The sequence below is a fragment of the Nicotiana attenuata genome, unplaced genomic scaffold (assembly GCF_001879085.1).
Source record: "Nicotiana attenuata strain UT unplaced genomic scaffold, NIATTr2, whole genome shotgun sequence".
In the NCBI taxonomy this organism is placed as follows: Eukaryota; Viridiplantae; Streptophyta; class Magnoliopsida; order Solanales; family Solanaceae; genus Nicotiana; species Nicotiana attenuata.
The window spans coordinates 248,267-266,127 of record NW_017671090.1 but is presented as its reverse complement, the minus strand read 5'-3'; the positions used below and the strand labels follow the sequence as shown (position 1 = coordinate 266,127).

Here is a 17,861-nt window from a genome sequence, read left to right as displayed (position 1 = left end):
TCTATCCAAATTCATTGCTACTCAAGATAAACACCAAATGAGCATAATTCACGTTCGTAAGCGTGTGATCTCCCGCAACTCACGCACAAAATGATATAAAACTATACTCAAAATTGTGCATTTTTAGACATTTATCACCAACCATACATAAAATCTTGCTCGTCCTCGAGAACTTAAATTTAAGCATATAGGCAAAACACGCATTTCAGAACATACTCACGCATCACACCAATGATAACGGTTTATATCAACCCTTAGAACCAGAATATGCACTGTTCATACTTTACCTCAAGTTTTAACCTCATGCCAAGACTATTTTAAATATTCGTGTCTAACATTCTTGCCTCAAAAATTGACTCCAATGCATTCCAAACTATGGTTCACTCCTTGTGCCAACTCAAAAATCAAGGACTTTACGAATCCTTCACAAATCATGTACCCTCATCAACAAACTACATGGAGAAAATAGTCCACACACTCAAATATAAGTTTAAATATAGTCTAAAGACTCAAATATCGAAAGAAATCGCTCACTCTCACAATGAAACTCGTATGCCATCAAGTTCGCACCATAGGCTTGCATGTAGTATAAGACTTGACTAATTTAAGCTCACAAAGTCTAGTATTAGGTAAGACTTTATAGGTTGTAATGTTTGAGGGTATATTTGGAAGTATAGTGACTCACCCTCCTAAGTTTTTTAACATACTACACTTCACCTTCAAACATATCCTTATCACGACCAACTCAAATTCCCTACCACACAATTATACCCTATAGGGCCCTTCTTCTTTAATCACATCAATTTATAGATACTCACTAGTCCAAACAAAGATAGGGGAGGTATCATCCATTTTTCAATTTTTTTCCCACATAATTTAGTATTTTCGGCTAGTAAGGTTTTTACCCACAAATGCACCTTGCAGGCCTTTTTATGGTTCCACTTAAAAGCTACCCAATCTATTTCTTTACTCCTTCATTGACTTAAGCACTTTCGGAGGTAAAGGGTGAACAAGATACGATTTAGACAAAATAGGGATTGACTCATAATGTGGGTGCCAAAGAAAAATGTCTACATGCTCAAAAGAAATGACTACGGATAATGTTATCACTGGTAGGTAAAAAGGCTCAAGGGTCAATCAAGAAAATGCCTATATCATTTGCTAAACTCACAAGACTTAATCATTTCGCTTCGACTCACACACGGGTAAGTTCTATACTAACAAAGGATGACACATAGTATAACTAAAATCTCACCTCACACAATGCACATGGCTCGCTCAGGACGGCTCAGACACGACTCTCAAGTTAAAGCAACATTCACAGTCATCATAAAATTTAAGTACACAAAAATTTCTTACAAAAGTCAAAAGATGAGCCTCAGTGTCATAAGAAAGTCATACATATTTTCAAGGCATGTAATTACAAAGATCATGAAGAAAGTACTTAGTTCAAATGCTCCAAACCTAAGCCCCGATATAAAATATGTCAAAATCATAGATTACTCAAGCTCTTCCATTTCCATTATCAATCAACAAGAAAAGAATAAAGGAGAGAAGAAAGAGAAAAAAATCTTTTTATATTTTTCTTTAGACTTTAGTCCTTCAAGAAAACTGTCTAGGAAATCCGTCGTCGAGAAAAGTCCACAAATTTATTTACAAAGCTTGAAAAACCTGTCTAAGAATACCTGATTCAAGAAAATGGCATCCTCGGGAAAGAACCGCAGTTAAAAAAAACTTGGGAGTAAGCCACTAAAGAAAACTAATACAATTATACAATTATAAATGGTTGTAAGTATGATCATGCAATTAAAATGTATCACTAGTAATTAAGCACATGACAAAAAAAAATCAAAATATGACACCCCACCCCATACTCAAGAATGTGCACTATCTTAGTTGCACAATATCACAAAAATGTAAATAAGCAAGATCAAAAGTAGAGTGTGTGTCAAAAACTCCCTCATTATCACTCTGACTGCGACGAGGACCGGTCGTGAGCCTCAGTCCTCAATCCTGATGGATCCTGTAGTGCGACACGTTACGTGTCAACCACCGAAATCAGCTTTCCCTCCATAGCTGCCGCAACCTTTATCACAACCTCCGCGCGACCCTCGGTCCGCTCATCAGTAGCACTCACCAATGTCTCCTCAAAATCCGTCTAGACTCCAGCATGCCTTATATGTCTCACCCCACGAACTAAATCAAGAAGCATAGCAAATTGATATCGCATCCATCGATCTATGGCCTCCTGAGCATCCTGAAAGGCACGATCCCGTGCCTCTAAATCCAACCTCAACTGGCGGATCTCATGCTCCATAGTCTTTATTCTATTAGTCTGGTCCAATTTCTTTAATCGTTTCTCATTCACATCTTGGACGTGGCAGATGTCATGGGGTGAATCTTTATGCCCTTTCTCAACCATCATTCGCCTTGCATAACTCTAACTTCTCATGTAACGCAGTCAAAATTAGGCAAAATCGAGCATCCACTGTATGTTAGTGCGGGTCTTTTGCATTTGACCTCACATGACCACACCAATATTGACTGCTATCCCTATCATCAAGGTATATACGAGAAATACTCATGGCCAAATCACAGTGGATGGCCAGCATTAACCGCATGGATATCCATTTCAACCATGAGCGGGCTTCTTTGTTGATGTATATCTTTTTCAGCCTCTATCTTTCACCAAATTTAGCTCTTCCTGTGTTATCAGTGAGAATAGCAAGCATGTGGTCAAATTTTGGATTCTGCGCTCTACTCAAGTACTCTGACTCAAGATATGGGTGAACCTGGTAGTACCTGTTCATAGCAGCTGCAGAAATACCTACCATCTGTCCACATCCCCAAACAATGTCATCACCTCGCTTTGGATTTCAATTTGCATAGAACTCCCGTACAAGTGTCAAGTTGGCCAAACTTTAGGCCCTTGAGCAAACTTCTTCCAACCTCTCCCTTTAATCTCAGTCACTATATTCGGACAACTCTTATTGGCAGCATCAAAGTTCAAAGGGCGTTCAATGTGGATATACCTGCTTTAGCTTAATGTCACCCCATTTTCACCTTGCAAGTTCACTTATAACGTCTTTTTCCCAGACATATTTATCAACAGGAGAACTTGGCTCACCTTCCCCTTCCGGCAGCTGGACCTCGTCCTTGAACTCATCATCCTCCTCAGAATCGTCACCCTCAGAGCTGGAGTTAACTAGTTTCTTCGCTTTCCCTTTTGCCTTGAACATCGGTTCGCTTCTTAGCCTGTTGTGACTGTGAAGCGCCTTCCGTAATTTGGTGGTGGATGGTGGGGGTTGGGGTTGGGGGTAGGTGACTCTATGTTCACCGTGGTGGCCTCAGATGCCACCTCGACATTCTCTAGCACAACTCTATCATGCACATTTTTCGTGCAAGCCTCCTTGGCACGCTTGACCTGTGTGCCTACCTCACTTTGCAACTCTTCGGAAAAAGGTTTTCAATTTCCACCTGCGCCGTGGCTACAGGTAGGCTTCTTAGAAGTAGTCATAGTACCTAACAGAACCACCAAATTAAATTAGCTAGGCTTGCAAATTCAAAGCAAAGTAGTGCGCATCGCACCCCAAACTCAACGCTTGAGCGTACATGTGCAAGATGAGTCATGAGCAACTACTAGAAAGTACTAGAATCTATGCAAAACTAGTTATCACAATTGAAAACCAAATGGGCAAAAGTGAGGCACGAGTCGCGCACTACTTGTGCCGAAGTTGGCCGTGAGTTTACATTTATTCGAAATGAATAGAATTTAAGTCCAAAGACCCCCAAACGACCACCCCACACTTAAAATATACGTATGTCTCCATTAGAATTAGGTTCACTACTCATACTTTTCTAGATCTATCAAATAGTTCATTCGGGCAATTCATCGAACACATGATGTCCCTACTCTTCCTAAGCTAGTTGTGGTTCAAATTATAGTTTAAAACCCTCCCAATTAAAGTGTGGTGGTGAGAATTATAGTTAACCACCTCACTATGAGAAACAATTAACCAATACCAAGCTAGAATGCCCCCAAATTCGAAATACAAACCAAACAACAAAAAATGCCAAAAAAAAACTAAAAATAAAACTAACCTAAGGGGCTAGAACATGGGAAAGAACTGTTAGCACGAGAAAAAGAAAACAAAAGGGGGGGGTGGGTATTACTTGTTGAACGACAAGGAAGGGAGGGGTCAAACGTTGGTGGTGGAAAGAGGGGCGGGCAGGGAGTTTGGGTGTGGGGAGACCAGCGCGCACGCGCGCGCGCAAGAGAGAGACAAACAGACAGACAGACAGAGAGAGAGAGAGAGAGAGAGAGAGAGAGAGAGAGAGAGAGAGAAGTGATGTGGAATGGGGTTCATCGGGTTTAAGTGATTAACTTGGGCGGGGATTATTTGGATTTTAGTGATTTCATTATTTTATTTCTTTTAATAATTTAACTTACCTGGGAGCATGCCTAGGGTTCGTGCAACGCGCCACCCTAAGGAAAGTCCCAAAAAAGATGTGCCAGGTCCAGTACCAACCTCCATACTTCACTGTTTGCAAAGTTGTTACAACTTTTAGTGTGCTGGGACTAAGAAAGCATAGTCACTGATGATATTTTTTTTTCCACCTCTATATGATGCTTCCTTGCACTTATTTCATACCTGCAACACTCGCAAACATGTCACACATCTCAAAAAATTATAAATAAATAGAAAAATAAAAAAAAACACGAAAGTTGGGTTGCCTCCCAACAATCGTTTAATTTAACATCGTCGCACGATAATTTACAACAAAATCATGGGTTGCCTCGCCGGAAGCGTCTGATATAACCTCGCGACACGACACATGCCTTCAGGATTATGCTTTTCTTACATATTGGGGTTCGCTCAAGTACATCACATCTTTCTCTCCTTTTTCTTCAATCATTCCAAGGTAGTGTTTCAATCTTTGCCCATTCATTTTAAACCTGTTAGTCCTATCGTCGGACTTAACTTCTACAGCTGCACTTGGTAACAGTTGCATAACTCAAAATGATCCCGACCATCTAGATTTTAGCTTACGAAAAAATAATCTCAATTCAAGTTATATAACAACGGTTAATCTCCGAGTTTGAAGTTCCTATCTAGAATGTGCTTATCGTGCATCACCTTCATCCTTTTCTTATACACTCTCATACTCTTGAATGCCTAGAATTGAAACTCCTCGAGTTCATGTAATTGTGTAACTCTACTTGTGCCAATGGTTTCCATATCCAAATTCAAGTGCCACAATGCCTATAAGGCTCTTTGCTCAAGCTCCACCGGTAGATGGTAGGCTTTTTCAAACACCAACTTGTATAGAGACATACCGATTGGAGTTTTAAATACTGTGCAGTGAGCCTATAATGCATCATCCAACTTCCTTGCCCAATCAGTCCGAGTAACATTCACTATTTTGGTGAGGACACTTTTGATTTACCGGTTAGACACTTCTACTTGCCCGCTCGTTTGCGGGTGGAAGGTTGTGGCAACCTTATGGCGAACTCCATACTTTTCTACCAGCCTTGCAAAAGCTCTATTGCAGAAATGAGTTCCACCATCACTGATTATAGCTCTCGGAGTGCCAAACTGTGTAAAAATATTTTTCCTTAGAAATCCTAATACTCCTTTTGCATCATTTTTTGGAAGAGTCACCACTTCAACCCATTTGGAGACATAGTCAACTACTATCAATATATACTTGTTACCATACAAGCTGACAAATAGTCCTATAAAATCAATCCCCACACGTCAAACACTTCCACCTCTAGAATTGTAGTCATCGACAACTCATAATAGCGGATATGTTGTTAGTTCTTTGGCACTTATCACAACTCTTCACCTAGGCATGGGCATCCTTGAATAGAGTCAGCCAATACAAACCTGTCATGACCCGACATTCCCACCTTCAGGAATGTGATGGCGCCTAACATTTTACTTGCTAGGTAAGCCAACGTTAGCTATATATATTAAACATTTTTTATAATTCCAAATTAAATGACAACAATAAACTGAATAGTCTGAAATAAGGAGATTAGATAATAAATGACAAAATCCAAATACAATCCCAGATATGGTGTCACGAGAACATGAACGTCTAGAGTACTACAGATAATGGTCGAAAATAAAATATAACTGTCTAAATCAAAATAAACAGCTAAAATGATGTAGAAGGGGACTTCAGGGCTGCGAATACCGTGCAACTATACCTCAAGTCTTCGCTGATAGCTAGATTCGAGCAAACCTCACTCAGCATAGCTGGGACCAACTCCGGTATCTTCACAAGAAGTGCAGAGTGTAATATGAGTACAACCGACTCCATTTACTCTGTAAGTGCCGAGCCTAACCTCGACAAAGTAGTGACGAGGCTAAGGCAGATCACTTACAATAACATGTACGCCATAATAATAATAACAGAAAAGACAAGAATGGAAATAAAGTGGTTAAATCATAACAACGAACTCAAAATCCAACTACCAGATGGCCTAGAATAACAAGTCGTATAAACTCATCTCAAATACCGAGGCAAATTCAACAGTCACACACAAATACAATTTATACAATCCGTCGTGGCGCGCAACCCGATCCTACTATATCATCATCTGTCAATATCATAATTCGTCCTTATTACGCCATTTCCATTCATTACCTTTTAATTTCTGTTGCAGCATGCAACCTGCTCCCCAAATAATTTCAATCGACAATAGCAAATCAACAACCAAAATTTATAAGAATTTCTACATTAAGAGAGTAAATGTACGAGGCAATAAAGAATCACATAATAATCAAAGAATCTCTAATAACTCGAATATCTAAACTTTACCAACTCATTGATATCTACCAATTAACAACTCATACAAGTGAACTGCATTATAGAAGGCAACAAATTTTACAAAACTAAAAGACAAGTAAGAAATATTAAAATTTACATATGCAAGTAAAGCAAGTGGAGACAAATAGCAAATAAGCATGGAATCATGGAAGAGATGGACAATTTAATACAAAGATAACTAAATGATAAGTAACAATTATGGCATGGAAGTCAAATAAGCATGTAACAATTAAGGCATGAAACAAGATATGTTATGGAGTAACAAAAATATGGAAGCAAGTACATAACGGCGCATATACACTCGTCACCTTGCATATACGATGTTCCTTACGTAATTCACATAACATGTAGTTAAAGGGTTCCTAATTTCCTCAATCAAGTTAGACTCAACACTTACCTCACTCCACAACTCAAGCAATCAATCAACCACGCCCTTGCCTTTTGAACACATCTCTAAACCAACCCAATCTAGAAAATTATGGACCAAATAATTTAAAATAAGCGTTAGAAACTACCCACAAATGAAAAAGGTTCGATCTAGATCATTTTTGAAAAAGTCAACCCCAGGGCTCGCTTGGTCAAAATCGAGACTCGGACCAAAATCCGATTACCCATTCACCCCCGAGCTCGGTTATGTGATTTGTTTTAAAATACGACCCCAATTCGATGTCTAAATCTCAATTTTATAAAAATCCCCAATTCTACCCAAATCCCTAATTTCTACTACGAAAATACTAAATTTGATGTTGAAATATCATGAAATGTAATGGGTAATTGAAAAGAAGTGAATTAAAGTCACTTACCATAGAATTTGGGAAGAAAAGTCTCTTGAAAAATTGCCTCTAGATTGTTTAGGGTTGAGAAATGGTGAGAAATGAGCTAAGTCCCATTTTCCCCCTCTTTTACCTAGCTGCAGATGTCGCAATTGCGATGTCTTGTTCGCAGTTGCGAACATCGTAAATGCGAGACAAGGTTACAAATGTGAACCCTGTCACAAAAGAGCAGAAGACGCAATGCAACAAAAATATCGCAATTTCGAGGACACCACCATCGCAAATGCAGTCAAGAACTTTGCAAATGCGAAGCGGGCTCCAGTGGTTAGTGATCGCAAATGCGACCATTTCCTTTGCAAAAACGGAAGTCCACAATTCGCAAATGCGAACAAATTTTCGCAAATGCAAGATTCACCCAGCCCAGCCCATGCTCGCAAATGCGAACAATTTTTTGCAAAAGCGACGCAATTGCAAGATCAACAATAGAGCACCAGAACTGGTATTGCACCAGTAGACTTTTCATTAGCAAAACTCATCCAAAACATGTCTGAAACTCAACCGAGTCCCTCAGGCTCCAAACTAAACATGCACACAAGTGTAATAACATTATACGAACTTGCTCCCGCAATAAAATCCCCAAAATAAAATCTATATCTACTAATCGATCCTCAAAATGAAAGAAATTTTATAATGAAACTCAAGAAATCTATCACATTTAAGCGTCCGAATCATATCAAATCAATTTCGTATTGAACCAAATTTTGCAGAAAAGTTTCAAATAGTGATACAGACCTATTCAAAGTTTCCATATCAAAATCCGAACCCGTTAGATAAGAAGTCAACTTGCGGACAAACATAGTAATTTTCAACCTTCAAAAATGCTAGATTTTGGCAAAATGAGTCAAAAGAAGTTAGGGACTTCCGAATTAAACTCTGGAATACATCCAAGTCCCAAATAGTTTTTCACGAACTGTGCACGCAAATCGAGAAATACTAAACAGAGCTAATTGAGGTCTCGAAATACGGAAATTGAGGCTAGATCTCATAATGACCTATAGGGCCATCACATTACCTGACTCCAACACTTTTGTAGCTATCCTAATTCCTCCCAAGTGCCCACCATATAGTGACGCATGACAGAACTGCAAAATAGATGATTGATATTTCTCGGTGATACACCTCCGGATCATGTTATCCACACAGATTTTAAAAAGCAAAGGGTCTTCCCAATAATAAGACCAACAATCACGAAAGAACTTTTTCGTTTGAATCGAAGAGAGTCATAAGGTACAATACCTCTTGCCAAATAGTTAGCAATATCATCATACCAAGGCATCTCCTACATTGCCACTACTAGTAATTTTTTCATTCGAAAATGTCTCCTTTATGTCTTCAACCTCTACTTTTTTTCACCTCCCTCCAACCTTGAAATGTGGTCTGCCACTTGGTTCTCTGTTCCTTTCCTATCACGGAGCTCCAAATCAAACTCTTATAGCAAGAGAACCTAACAGATCAAGCGCCGCTTTGACTCCTTCTTCGCTATCATGAACCTAACTATTGGATGGTCAGTATAAACAATCACCTTTGAACCTATCAAATAAAACCTGAATTTGTCGAATGTAAACACTACAACCGGTATTTATTTCTCAGTCACGATATAATTGAGTTGTGATTCACTTAGTGTTTTGCCTGCATAGTAGATTGGATGCATAATTTTGTCCTTTCGCCCCAAAAATGCTCCTATGGCATAGCCACTCGCATCACACATGAGCTTAAAACAGCTCCCAATCGGGTGCAACGATGATGGGTGTAGTCACTAGTCTCTTCTTCCGCTCCTCAAATGCCAACCTGCAATCATCAAAAAACACAAAGGGGTCATCATTTTCAAGTAATTTACACAAGGGATTAGACATTTGAGAGAAATCTTTTACAAATCACATGTAGAAAACGGTGTGACCAAGAAAACTTCTTATTTCCTTGACGGAAGTAGGTGGTGGCATATCTATCACATCAACCTTAGCATGGTCGACCTCAATACCCTTACTTGACCCTAGATGCCCCAAAATTATACCTTCTTATACCATAAAATGGTGTTTCTCCCAATTTAGCACCAGATTCGTCTCCATACACCTTTTCAACACTCTTCTCATATTGTTAAGACAGTCATCAAATGAACCTCCCACCACTGAGAAATCATCCATAAAGAATTCTATAATATCTTCAACCATATCAGTGAAAAAGTCTAGCATACACCTCTAGAAAGTGGTCGATGCATTGCATAGGCAAAACGACATCTTCCGAAAGGCAAAGATGCCATAAGGACAAGTGAATGTCGTTTTCTCTCTATCCTCAGATGCTACTGTGATCTGATTGTACCTCGAATATCCATCCAAAAAGCAGAAATGAGACCTCACTGCCAATCTATCCAATATTTGGTCAATGAACGACAAGGGAAAGTGGGCTTTCCGTGTGGCATTGTTAAGGTTTATGTAAACCATGCAAATTCGCCAACCCGTGACCATACGAGCGGAGATCAACTCATTATTATCATTTCGTACAACTGTCATTCCACCTTTCTTCGGAACACGTTAGACTAGGATTACCTAGATGCTTTCCGAGATAAGAAAGATGATGCCTGCATCTAGCCACTTAATCACTTCCTTCTTCACCACTTCCTTCATGTTTGGGTTCAGCCTTCTTTGATATTCCCTAAAAGGCTTGTGCCCCTCTTCCAAGAGAATTTTATGCATGCAAAAGGCTGGGTTGATACCCTTAATGTCTGCCATGGTCCAACCAATAGTATTCTTACATTCCTATAACACCTGTAAAGTTGTTCTACCTGTACAACTAACAAACCATAAGAGATAATAACAAGTAAAGTAGAGTTAGGTCCTAAGAAAGCATACCCGAGGTGGACTGGAAGTGGTTTCAGGTCCAACTATGGTGGCTCCTCTATTGACAGCTTTGCAGGTGGTGTTTTTCTTTCTTCTATGTGTGAGGGTTCAAATTGAGGTTCCATTTTCTAGAAACCTTGACCTTCAAAAGCCATAACCCACTCCGCCAACTATTCACCATCAACTTCTTTTAAATTCATCAAGCAAGCTTCTAATGGGTCTCTAACATGGAGAGTCTCACACTCCTCTTGTAGTATCACATCAACTGTCTCTACTAGCAAACAATTTGCAAACTCGCTGGGTCTCCTCATAGAGTGTTGAACATTGAATATTATTTCTTCATTGTTCAATCTAATTTTTTAGCTCTCCAGTCTTACAGTTAATCAATGCTCTCCTAGTAGCCAAGAATGGCCTTCCTAAAATTATGGATATTTTTCATCAACCTAGCAGTCAAGAATAACAAAATCAGCAGGAAATACAAACTTACCTATCTGAACGAGTACATCATCCAGAATTCATGTTAGCCTTTTCACTGTGCGGTCACCTAGTAACAACAATATTGAGGTTGGTCTAACTCTACCAATTCCTAACTTTGTGTAGATTTCCAAAGGCAGTTAGTTAATACTTGCCCCCAAGTAACACAATCCTTTAGCAAAAGTATAATTCCAATTATGCATGGGATTGTGAAACTACCGGATCAAACAATTTTTGAGCCATAGGCCTTGTCACTATGGCACAACAAGTTTGAATCAGAGTCACAGTAGGCATGCCTTGGAAGTCAAACTTTCGAGACATCAAATCCTTCATCATTTTAGCGTAGCCTAGAATTTCCCTCAAAACATCTATCAGAGGAATATTCAATTGTATCTGCCTTAGAATTTCCATGGATTTTATGTCTTGATTCATCTTTCTTTTGCTTTGCAAACCTTTGAGGGAATGGTGCCGGAGGTCGCTTTTTTCCACTGATCTATGTCCTTTCCTGATAAGAAATCTTTTCTAGTACCTTCTCCGGGAACTGTTAAGTTTCTTTCTCGTTACCCTTGTCAACTTGTTCTTGTTCAATTACAACCTCTGTGAGCTCTGCCGATTCATCGACCTCGAGTGGCATTGGAATAGGTGGCGTTGTTTCTTTATTAGATTGAGCAAATTCTTGCTCTCTGTCCAAATCCCTTCCATTCCTCAGACTCACTACCATTAACTAATTCAGGTTCTATTCTTTTAGATTGATGTTTGTATCAACGGGCAACGTTCTTTATAGGAGATTGTTCAAATCCATGGACTACTGGCCTAACTGAGTCCAATGCCTTTAATAACTGAGTCATGTGCGACTAACTTTTCTTGCTTCTTTCCATTAGTCTGTATGAGTTGTTGCATCATGACCTTGATTTCTATCATATTATTGTCGTCCTGTATGGTCATCTTTTATTGATGAGGTTTTTGGTAAGACAACTTTTGTTGGTGTTGTTGATTGTAACCCGGTTTCCTTTGATTGATTCAACTTGGCCATGTGGTCGTGCTCCCTTAGGATTGATATTGTATTGTTGCTGGGCTGGGATGTACTACTGATTCTGATGTCCCCATTGTTGTCCACCTTGTCTCTGACCCCCAAAATTATTAATGTAATTCATGTCTTCTCTGAAGCCCCAGTTATCACTTTCTTCACCCCATGAGCAACACATACGGCTGACTGATACAAGGAGTTGCATAGGCCTCTATTTTTTGTGTCAATAATGTGAACCTCTTTCGTCCCCGTCTCGTCAATTTTCTTTGTCAACAAACACATCTGTCATTAGAGTGGCTATGTTTTCTGCATTTGTATTATTTGGGTTAAGAGCAACAGAATACACTATTGGAGTGAGTGTTGTATCCCCCATCATCCAGCCTGAATTTTGAGCCATGTTGTCAAGAAGAAGATTACACTCTGTGAATGATTTGCTCAAGAATGCACCCTCTACTGAAGCATCTACATTAGCCTTTAGACTGTCAGCCAATCCCATATAGAATTTCTATTCTAGCATCTGATCCAGGATGCCACGTGAGGAAACTTCACAAACATACCCTTGAACCTTTCCCAGGTTTCTTTTAACGTTTCAGTTGGTTTCTGCCTGAACTGCAATATCTCACCAATTTGCTTTGCAGTCTTATTGGGTGGATAAAACTTGATTAAGAATTTCTTGACTAGTTCCTCCTAAGTAGCAATGGAATTTTTTGGCAGTGATTTAGCCAAGTTTGAGCCTCCCCCGTCATTGAGAATGGAAACAGTAACAATCTGAATGCTTCGGGTGTCACATTCGGATATCTTTGGGTGACACAAATCGATAGGAAATTCTTCAGATGTTGTTGTGGGTCTTCGATGTAAGACTCGGAGAACAACCTCTTGTTCTGCAGCAAATGTAGCATGTTGTTTGTAATTTGAAAAGTTTTCGCATGTATCTGAGGGACAGCAATTCCATTGCCAGATTGTCAGGGGTTGGTTGCGCCCAATGATATAGATCAACCTCCATCACAAGGGGTGCTACCACTCTGATGTTTGGGTCAACTTGATTATTTCTATTGTTCCCGTTGTTGTTCTCGATGTCAATCATTTCTATTCTGATTTGTTCGTTTTGTTTTTATTGTTGTTTACCCTTCTTGTTAGCCGATTAAAAGTCCTAGATGCTTTCTCGGGATCTGAGAGACCTTCAAATAGTTCAAAAGTTCTCAAGGAGCTTTTAGGCATGCACCTTAGGCATAAAAGAATTCAAAGTGATAATTTTAATGAAAATATTTTTAGCACCATGGAAAATTGATCTAAACTAAAAATACTAGCAATTCTTTTAAGTTGTAATGAATAACACCGTTAGTTCTCCGGCAATGGTGCAAAAATTTAATCACGCCCAACTATGCCCAATAAAAAGGACTAAGCGGTTGCTTCAAAAATAATCTGGTTCAGGAGTCCGGAGTCGAATCCTACAGAGAACTAACCTATTTGCTACAACTTTTCAATATCACTAATGATAAGCTCAGTCAACTTTCAGAGTTCAAGACTTGATTTATGATTAACAAAAATTACTTGAGTAAGAAAAAATGGCAATAAAAATTATCAACTAGCAAGAATAAGATTGAATCAAAGATAAAAAGATCTAGGGTTTATGATTTTCTCAATTATCGGATTAATTCCTAACACATTAGCTATAATTTACTAAAAGTATTCTCTCGAACTACTCTAGCTGACAGTTCGTACAACTCATAATGATCACGCTAAAGCTTCATTATCTCTAATCCCACTTTTAAATCCAAGTAATTAATCTCTTAACATACTCGAAAGTGGCGCTGTTCAACAATAATCAAATCAAGTGTTCTCTCTCAAGTAACACAAGATAACTAGACACGATTAACTAATAGCCTTCCAATAAACCACAAGAATCATATAATTTAACAATTAGAGAGTAAAATGGCTCAATTATACCAATAAGTAGTTAAGAATTCATCAAACAATTGGTTCAATCAAACCTTAGATGACAGGTTTAGCTACTCATAATATTATACAAGATTACAATATAAAAAGTCATAACGAACAGTAGAAATATGAAGAAAAAAGTAAAAAACTCATAGAAGAATTCTCCGCCTTGCTCTTGTGTGCTCTTGCCTCCCAAAATATTGTGTGACCCTTCAAAAACAGCTTCAAGTTATATTTAAACCGAATACGGTTGATGTGGGGTGTCCCTGATCTCTCCTATTTCGAAAAGAAAAGGTTGAGTCGCGTCCTGGAGGTAGGTGCAACTCGCGACCCCTAGGCATGCTCCCAACGTTTTTTTCTTCTTTGTTTCTTTCGCGTGCTGGGGGACAGTGCCAAAGTGCCATACACTGGTTTTGATTCAATTCCTATGTCATTTCGCACATATCTTTCATGCAATGCACCAATTGTGGCACGCTCCCAGCTCTTGCATATCTACTCCCTTTTGCATCAAATAATCCAATTAATTCTTGCCAACTTCCATCCAAATTTATTCCTACACACGATAAACACGTAATAAACATATTTCATGTTTGTAAGCATGTGATCTCCCACAACTCACATACAAAATAATATGAAACTATACTCAAATTTCTGCATTTTTAGTCATTTATGAAAAGTCATTAACAATGGTGTACTCTTCGAATTCAAACTTTATAATAACGAAACCTCTTTGGTCAAGAGAACAAGGAGTAGCGCATTTTGTAAACATTTATTATTGACACTAGACTACAAGTCTTTTCTAAATTACTGACTTCTATGAATAGTTGTAGTAGGAATTAGAGGCGGATTCAAGATTTGAAGGTCGAGGGTGTACTTTTAGATTCAACCAAAATTCGGTCTGTATATAAGGTGCTCAGTACTAATATATCACTATCTTCTAAAGATATATATATATATATATATATATATATATATATATATATATATATATATATATATATATATATATATATATATATATATATATATATGAAATTTTTGCGAACTTTACGGGCGCCGATTATCCCTCTCTGTGTATCATAGGTCCGCCTCTGATAGATACACGTATAAATATATACTACGGAAATGGACAAATTTTCAAAATTATTGATTGACTCTAGACTACAAGTCATTTCTAAATTAATTACTAACTTCTAAGATAACTTATAAATAGTTGTCGTAGAACTATAATTATTAGTTGTAGTTAAACTATATCTATACGGATACACGGATAAGTATATACCGTAGAAATGGACAATTGACAAATGTCAAGATTTGTTTTAAGTAAGATATGTGGTGCCATAGTGTTAAAGTACGTGGTTTTTCGTACGCGGTGCTTGTGATTTGAATCCCTATCAATCACACATACACCTTTTCACTTTAACTTTATTAATAAACCTCGATTTCATGTACACTTAGAGTCGCCATTTGGAAAAACTAGATAAAGGTTTCACAACCACAAATATGTGGATATTGTTCATTTTTAGTCCAAATCAAGAGAGTTATTTGCGATTTACGGGATACATTTAAGACCAACGAGCATCAGCCAAATCCCTTCCTGAAAAGAAACCAAAAAATAGAAGACGAGTGTGTGTGTATATATATATATGTTTATTTATTTATATTGATGACCTATTTTAAGTCGCCTGTGTTATCTTTAGCAAATTATCCTTCTGTTATTTGATAATTCGATCATTTCTGTAGTTAAACTCACATATTTTAACGGGTAATTGGCACAAGAGTAAAGCGCTTTTTATTTTCTCCAAAGGAAAGAGTATAGACATCAGTCTTTTTTCTTTGTCATATTATTAAGACAAAAATATTGCATTAAAAGGTATGGTATTATTCAAACTGCACAATGAACAACATGTACATGACATAATTAAACCCCACCAAGATATAGAAGTAAAACCCTTACATCAAAGGGAAGACTCACATACACACACACAAGGATTATTAGGTGCTCAGTATTAGAGGATAGAGCAAGCACACGAAGCTCATAACTAATATTTTAGAAGAAAACAAATTAAAGAGAGGTAAATATATATTATGAGAAAATTAGAAGAAATGATGTTTCTTCTTTCCCTCAGCTTCCTCTTCTTCTTCCTTGGCTTCCTTCTTTTCATGGTGCTCATGAAATGCAAATCCACCAGACCCAACTGCAGCAGCTGCTGCTATTTCTTCTTCTATCTTATGTTTGTGTGCATGTTCTGGATCTTTCTCTGCCTTGTGCTTCTCATGCTGAAATTTTCATACCAAAATATGGAGGAAATAAAAAGGAATAGTTAACAACTCTATTGATCTTTCTAGAGGACTGATTGGTAGTGTAAATTCTTTTTACAATATCTAGAGTAAAAATCAAAATTTTCTTGAAATTGACCCATAATATTTGACTATGAGTCTATTATAATCTGTTCAATATGATACTCTTTTCTTTTTAGCCAGTCCTAACAAGAATAATACATTTCTATATTTAGTAACAATTCAACTTTAAATTTCTCCTTTTATCCTTAGTGAGATGATTTCTAGCCAAACAAATTTTTATGGATTATTTTAGACCATAAATTTTAAAGTTTTTTTTTTATTTCTTAAACTCGTGCCCAGTCAAACATTTTCACATGAAGTAAGACTGAATTGTTATTCTTGGCTACTAATATAATTTTTTATGAAAATTTGACTTTCTAGTGAATTGTATTTTCTAGACAACTAACAAATTGTTCAATGACTTTTATGAGACGAACAAATAATTTTGTGACTTAGCTGATACAATAGGTAAAGTTTAATGACTTTAAAGAAATAAAATAATTTTGTAACTTTACTAATACGACAATATAGAAGTTAAACCTGTAACATAAAACCATTGTATGAAAAATTACCAAGGCAAAGGCACCAGCAGTAGCAGCCCCAAGCCCTCCCACGTGTTCAAGATGCTTGTGGTGCTTTTTCTCTTTCTCATAATCCTCACCTGTTTTGCCTTCATCAGTAGTCTCTTCAAAATTAGTGGTCTCAGATGAGTAGACAGCTCCTTTTCCACAGGTATCTCCTTCACCATAATTAGTTTTCTCTCCATAGGTAGTTTCAGATGGAATATCTCCATAGCCAGTCTTGTTATAGCCACTATCTCCATCGCTAGTCTTGTCTCCATAGCCAGTCTTGTTTTCATAGCCACTTTCTCCATAACTAGTCTTATTTACATAGCCACTATCTCCATAGCTAGTCTTATTTTCATAGCCACTATCTCCATAGCTAGTCTTATTTTCATAGCCACTCTCGCCATAGTTACCTCCCTCACCATAACTAGTTTTCTCTCCATATCCACTTTCTCCATAGCCAGTTTTCTCACCATATTTGTTATCCCCATAGTTATCTTCCCCACCATAACTAGTTTTCTCTTCATATGTATTCTCTCCATAGGTAGTTTTTTCAGTATCACCACCATGTGGAGTTTCTCCATAGGTAGTTTTGTCTTCCTCCTTGTCCTTGTGGTGGAAGAGACCGAAGTGGTGCTTCTTCTCTTCAGCCATTTTGGTAATAAAAGTGATGGTAGATGAGTTTTGAGAATGTAGTAGTACAAGATACTAGGGTGCTGCTGGGATGTTTTCTCTTGTTAATATTGAGTGGTATTTATAGGTGTAGGTAATAACTAGCTAGCCTATGAGTTTGGAACTTGAGTTAGTTGATGTGGGGACTAATTTGTTTGTCCAGTGTGTACGAGTTCTAATCCAATGTTCACACCTCTTTGCATGAAGGAAGTTTGTTACGTAGATTTTTCAATCCAAGTGGCGAGAAGCAACCAATGCTTAATTGTTATACGGATATGATAGATGACTCGCATGCATATTCATTTATTGAGTTGTTTAGTGATATCAAAATTTT

The 17,861-nt window shown here is 37.8% G+C and overlaps 1 protein-coding gene across 1 annotated transcript; it reads right to left on the bottom strand.

The window, feature by feature from the left end:
* Positions 1 to 15,807: 15,807 nt before the first annotated feature.
* Positions 15,808 to 17,609, bottom strand: LOC109205853 (stress protein DDR48-like). The gene is made up of 2 exons (XM_019368608.1): positions 16,862 to 17,609; positions 15,808 to 16,226 (listed from the first exon to the last, which is right to left on the bottom strand). The coding sequence occupies exons 1-2, from the start codon at positions 17,507 to 17,509 to the stop codon at positions 16,044 to 16,046; spliced, it is 831 nt and encodes a 276-aa protein (XP_019224153.1). The 5' UTR covers positions 17,510 to 17,609; the 3' UTR covers positions 15,808 to 16,043.
* Between the last annotated feature and the right edge of the window lie 252 nt (positions 17,610 to 17,861).

Excerpts from the sequence above, each read along its gene's own strand:
- LOC109205853 (XM_019368608.1), bottom strand. The coding sequence starts at position 17,509 with ATGGCTGAAGAGAAGAAGCACCACTTCGGTCTCTTCCACCACAAGGAC. Across the intron at positions 16,227-16,861 it reads CTGCTGGTGCCTTTGCCTTG|CATGAGAAGCACAAGGCAGA; the intron begins GTAATTTTTCAT and ends TGAAAATTTCAG.